We start from the raw sequence: 5,992 nt of genomic DNA, 5'->3' as shown, positions 1-5,992 counted from the left end.
CCCTAGCTAGCTAGAAACCGAGTCTGTGGTTGATATATAAAAGGGCCCACTGCACAAAGCTAAGGTTAATGCTAGGAGATAGCTAGGGCTAACTGGCCGTACCAGAGAAATTAAGCAAGTTAAGGCATTGGTAGTTTTGGGTAACTTGTCTGGTCTGGATAGTTAGCCCTAGTTAGCTTGTCCATTTAGCCATCACAGGCTAATAACGACAGCTAGCTGTTAGCCCTTGTATAAACTCAGTGTTTGTGTGTGTTAAGGCTCATTGCACTAACCAGGCTAGCAATGACTTAGCACTTGCTATTTTTATTCCACACTGCTGTTGATATTGAGTTAGCCTTGGTTAGCTGCTTGTTTAGCCTGGGCCATCGTGCAAGCCAAGCCAGTAACTACTTTAGACATGTTAGCCTTGGCTAGCAGTGTTTGAAGCCATGCTAATGAGTTAGCCCTGGCTAGCTCTGATTTGGCCCACTGTGGAAACCGGGCAAGCAAAGAATTAGCCCCGCTAGCCCTGTTTAGGAAGACATACGATTTAAAGGGTTTGCCTACAGAGCTGCTCGTCTGTTGTTGTAATGGTTGCAGTTAAAAAGCAGAAGTTGAGGTAAACTGAACCTGGGTAACGTGTTAGCCGCGGAAATACGTTAGCACTCTTGGAGGCCCTGTAATAAACCCTAAATGAACACTAGGGGGCGATGATGAGAGACAGGTGGGAGTCACACACAACAAAAATATTGATTTGTTCAGTTTAAAAAAGAAAAAAAAAAATCCACAAAACAATTCCCCTCCCTACACCTAAATATCACTGATAATCACACACACACAAAATACTCATCATATCATCAGGTGTTCAACTCTCTGTACACACATGGAATCAACTGAGAATGATTATGAATGAGAAAATATTAACACACAAACCAGCTCACAGGGTGGCTTTGAGGGATGAAGGGATCAATAGTGATTGGTTTAAAAAACAAACATGATCAACACTACATCTGCCCCCCCCCCCCCCCCATTTCACAAAGATGCGACTTCGACAAGTTCGTGAATGTTTTTGTGTTTTTTTTGTGAGCCAGCAGAGAGACGGAGGAGGCGGGGGGGTGTTTCTTTTATTCCAGTTACAAAAAAAGCTTCCTTTTGTCGCACAGTAAGAAACAGCCACCAGCCACCAGTGGAAGTCGTCATGTTGCTGGTGAAACTGGGTTTCGACCAGTTTGATTTTATGCAAAAATATTATCTAAAAACGGCCGGTGGAGCCGGAGAAGTGGCTGGTGGATTATTTTTACAAAAAGCTGGCGGACAAAAAAAAACAAACAAAAAACAGGTTCCCCCCCGCTCACTAGTCCGCTCTCTGTAGATCTGAAGCTGGTTTTTAAATGTTGGGGGCGGAGCCTAGCTGTGATTTAAATACAGAAGTCCATCTCGGTCTTCGTCCGTCTCCTTCTGTGCCTCATAAGTTGATCATCAATCCTCAAACAGAATCTACAAACAATAATAAATCATAACTTTATTCTTTTTTTTAAATTTTATTGCTGAAATATAGATTCCCCGCACAAAAAAAAGAAATAATAATAATAATGCAAATTTATTGTCATCATAAAAAGCTATAAAAATTAGATCCATCCCTCCGTAATAATGCGGATAAAGATTTTGCAAAAAACATCTGGTAGAAGTCGGACTAGTAGTTAAGGCACTTCAAGAAAACAAGGTTTTCGTCTTTCTATCAAAAAAAGTTTTTCCCGGGCTTTTTTTTTTTGCATCATCATCGTCATCAATGGTGTAGCGTCTGTCCGTCGTATGGCACTGTGGTGACGTTGGTTTGAACAGCCAGGGTGGTGGTGGGGGGGTTTACCCTTAGTCTACCCCCACCAGAGGAGGCTCTCCGTTGGGCAGCATGTGCTCCAGAGGGGGCTTGGTGTGGATGTCCAGAAGCCCCTGGATGAAGCCCTCTGCTGGGGCAGCAGGTGCGGACTCCTCTGGGGGAGAGCCGGAGGACGATGGGGAGGGGTCTTTGGAGACGTTCGATTCGGGCGTCGACTTCAGGTCTTCGTCGTCGTCGTTAGTAGTTGTCTTTGTGTCAGTAGCTTGTTGGCTGGGAGTCGTGTCGGAGGAGGGTTCTTCTTGTTGTTGTTGTTGTTGTGGCGTCGACTCTGCAGGAAGTTCCGCTGGTTCTTCAGTGGTGACGGTCGTTGGTGGTTCTGAATCCACACCAGCTTGTTTTTCAGGGGTTTCTTCCTCCAGCGTGTCTGCCATCTCCTCCTCTTCCTCCTCCAGCTCCTTGAGTCTCTCGCTCTCGTTCTCCGACGGCGGGCAGGTGGAGGGCGGCGTCGGCGCGCAGGAGTCTCCGTCCTCGCTGGCGTCGTCGTTGGCGGCCGAGGCTCCGTCGGCTCCGCGGGGCTTCAGGTGGATCCTCTGGTGACGAACCAGGCTGTGCTTCAGGGTGAAGGTCCGCTCGCAGGTTTGACACTTGTAGGGTCGCTCACCTGGAGGGGGGGAGGGGGGTTTATATGCAGAAAGATCCAAAACAGACAAAAAAAATAATAATAACAATAATAATTTATGTCTACAAATTATAAAGACATGCAGGAAAATACAAATAGAGACAAGGCACTGTGTGTGTAAAAACATGTAATTAAAAAATGTATCAAATTACAAAAAATCATTTAAATAATCTAAATAAATTAACAAAAATGTTAAAATATATATATATATATATATATATATATATATGAGTAGATGAATACCTGTGTGGGACCTCATGTGTCGGGTCAGGTCCTGCAGAGACCAGAATCTCTTCCCACAGACGTTACAGATCTTCTTCCTCTTGTCCAGTCGTCTTCCTGTCGCCTCTCCTCCCTCTAAACTCTTTGGTTCCGAAGCCTCCTCGTCGCTCCTCTCCTCCTTCTCCTTCTCCTCCTCCTCCGACTCCCCGCTCTCCCCTCCCTCGCTCACCGCTCCTGCTTCTTCCATCTCCACCTCCGTCTTCTGCTCCTCCTCTTTCTCCTCCACCTCATCCTCCTCTTTTGTCGGTGTTTTGCTCTCCTTCGCCTCCTCTTTCGCCGACGGCTTCTCCTCCTCCGGCAGCGTCGGCGTCTCTTCGGAGAGGTGCGCCCTCTCGTGGCGAGCAAGCGTGGTGGCGTAGCGGAAGCTCTTCTTACACACTCGACACACGTGTTTGTACTCCGGCTGCTGCTTCGCCGCTGGGCTGCTGGACGAGGAGGAGGAGGAGGCTGTAGCTCCTTTCTCCTTCTCTTGGCTCTCTGGTGCTACTTGTGGAGCAGAGGTAGAGGAGGATGATGATGATGATGAGGAGGATGATGCAGGTTGTTCTTCCTGTGCCGGGCCCGAGGACGTGGAGAGCTTGAAGTCGATGAGCTTTTTGCCGAAGTTCAGGTCCAGACTTTTGTTGCTGTGACAGTCGTCATCGTCTGTGCTGTCCACCTGAAGAGAACATCAGAGACCAAGAGATTCATCAGAATCAGACCTGTCAATCATTGTGTAGCCCCGCCCTAAAGCATCCCCTGCTTTATGGTCTGTTTGACTCTAAATGGACCATAATGTACTAAATGAACATCATGCTGTATTGAAGAAGACTTGAAACTAGAGATTGAGACCATAAACTCATGTTTACAATGTTTACTGAGGTAATAAATCAAGAGAGAAGTAGAGTCATTTTCTCATAGACTTCTATACAACCAGAGGAGTCGCCCCCTGGTGGACACTAGAGAGAATGCAGCTTTAACACTTGAAGCTTTGACTTCACTTTTCTCGGTGTTTTGGTGAATAACGGTCACAATAAACAGAGCAAAAGAGAAGAAAGAACAAGTCAAAAAATCTTGAACAAACAATTGTTTGCAAATCTACAAAAAAAAGAAAAATATTTTTTTATTATTATTAGAAGAGCTGTGTATTGTTTAAAACTAAGAGGATGGAAGGTGCAAAATATTAACTAAAGAATGTGCAAAAGTTTGAAGTTTAAAGAGCATGAAATAGGGCTATGATATGAATTTTTCATATACCGTCATACTTCTGTATGCAAAATATATTGTTCGCCGCTGTGAGCGCTGCTACTTCTTCTTCTTCTTCTTCTTCTTCTTCTTCTTCTTCTTCTTCTTCTTCTTCTAGTTTTACGGCAGATGGCATCCATCTTATTGGTGCATTACCGCTACCTACTGCTCCAGAGTGTGGATCAGACAATTGACTGTGAATACTGTGGTCGGCGCAAGTTGTCTTAAGTGTATTGAGAGGGAACCCTAGTCATGGTTATAACTTCATAACAACAATTAATAACCCACAACTAACGCTCTTTAACAGGGCAAAACACCACGACACAACAGTGTGTGACACATAAACAATTTGTAGCACTAATAATTGTACATTTATAATATTTCACTGCCGAACTGCATGCTGGGTACAGCTCGCTAACAACAGTCTGCGGACAGCTGGGAGAGGCTCTGTTGCTCCAGTAACGTTACATTAAAGAACAGAACAGAGCGATGCAGGATGAACACAGACTGAACAACAAAAGGTATTTAGGTCAGACACATATGCAACGCTGATTACCGTAATATGTGTGGTATTTGTTATAAATGTACGTTGGTACATAGAGGGTGATAAGAAGCTGTACATGGAGGGGCTTAGGACCCAGGGGAATGTAGGCGAAGGAAACAGGAAGTGACGGAACGGAAAACACGCCACACAAACAGCTGTTCACCGCTCGCTGGCCTGTTGTCCGGCCGGTTCTTTTTCGGCATTCATTAATTAATGCTTTAACGCAAAAAAAAAAATACCATGATATACCGTGAAACCGCCAGAATCTTACAAAATACCGTGATATGCATTTTTGGTCATACCGCCCAGCCCTAGCGTGAAAGCATAAAGAGGTAACAAAGTGTGTTTATATGCACTTCATTATCCGGTTAAAGCTGATTCCTTAAACGTCAGATCCTTTTGTGGACGTGTAAACACATGAGCTACGTGTAAACCAGGTTCTTACGTCTCACCTGGTGTGTCTGAGTGCAGGTAAACACTCTGATGAGGTGAAGCTCAGGTGACGTTACCTTGCTGCTCTGTGCAGGATGTCTCCCCGGTGCTGCTCTGGTCTCTGGCGCCCCCTGCTGGTCCGGCTGCTCTGAGTCGTCTGAATCCTGCTGGTCTGCACCCGGACTGCAACCTGCAGCAAGAACAATAATGCAACTAAATCAAGGTGTGTAATAATAAATAAAAGGTCCTGTAATACAAATAACATTAAATATGACCCCTAACTTCCAATTATGTTTCAAAAAACTCTGAAATAAAGTTTTTTTGGGACATTTTATGCATTTATTAGATCGTCTGCAGCAGAAATGTGAGAGACGGGAACAAAATGCAGTAAAACCATATTTCAGAACCGAAACCTTTAATAACACGTCAACAGACATCCTAAAAACATCTACATCGAAATGTGTACATTTAACCCAGAATGTATCTTCCAGGAATTTAGTCTTTGAATGAAAACATTTCTTTATGTTCATCATCAACTAATCTGTAGATTATTTTCTTGATCAACAGTCGATTAAATGTCAGAAAATTTCTGAGCTTTTGGAAGTTCAACAAAACCCAAATATTCTGGAAACAAATGGCAGATTAACTTTTAATTATATGACTAATCGATTAAAGTCTTTTTTCCCCCGATGGACTAACCGCGGCTTGATTTGTGGGCGGGGCTCGACTGGGCTGAATCCCCCTCCTGTTGGTCCGAGGGGGCGGGGCTATCCGACGTGGGGGCGGAGCCTGAGTCGTTGGAGGTGTTGAAGCTGCTGAGGTCTTGTGCTTCTGGTGCCATCTGCTCCGATTCTGACTGACTCTCTGTGGGACAACAACAACACGATCAATACACGATCAATACATAATCAATACACAACCAATACAGTATATAACCAATACACAACCAATACAACCAATATATAACTAATACACAACCAATACACAACCAATACACAACCAATACACAACCAAT

At 44.4% G+C, this 5,992-nt stretch overlaps 1 protein-coding gene across 1 annotated transcript; it reads right to left on the bottom strand.

The window, feature by feature from the left end:
- Positions 1 to 847: 847 nt before the first annotated feature.
- On the bottom strand, positions 848 to 5,900 carry LOC116378206 (ras-responsive element-binding protein 1-like). Its single transcript, XM_031840031.1, has 4 exons — positions 5,677 to 5,900; positions 5,055 to 5,167; positions 2,739 to 3,435; positions 848 to 2,477 (listed from the first exon to the last, which is right to left on the bottom strand). The coding sequence occupies exons 1-4, from the start codon at positions 5,816 to 5,818 to the stop codon at positions 1,849 to 1,851; spliced, it is 1,581 nt and encodes a 526-aa protein (XP_031695891.1). The 5' UTR covers positions 5,819 to 5,900; the 3' UTR covers positions 848 to 1,848.
- Between the last annotated feature and the right edge of the window lie 92 nt (positions 5,901 to 5,992).

This window comes from Anarrhichthys ocellatus, unplaced genomic scaffold, assembly GCF_004355925.1.
Source record: "Anarrhichthys ocellatus isolate YVR2014 unplaced genomic scaffold, GSC_Weel_1.0 scaffold2207, whole genome shotgun sequence".
Lineage (NCBI taxonomy): Eukaryota > Metazoa > Chordata > Actinopteri > Perciformes > Anarhichadidae > Anarrhichthys > Anarrhichthys ocellatus.
Note: the sequence above shows the minus strand (reverse complement) of the source record. Positions and strands in the feature narration are given on the sequence as shown.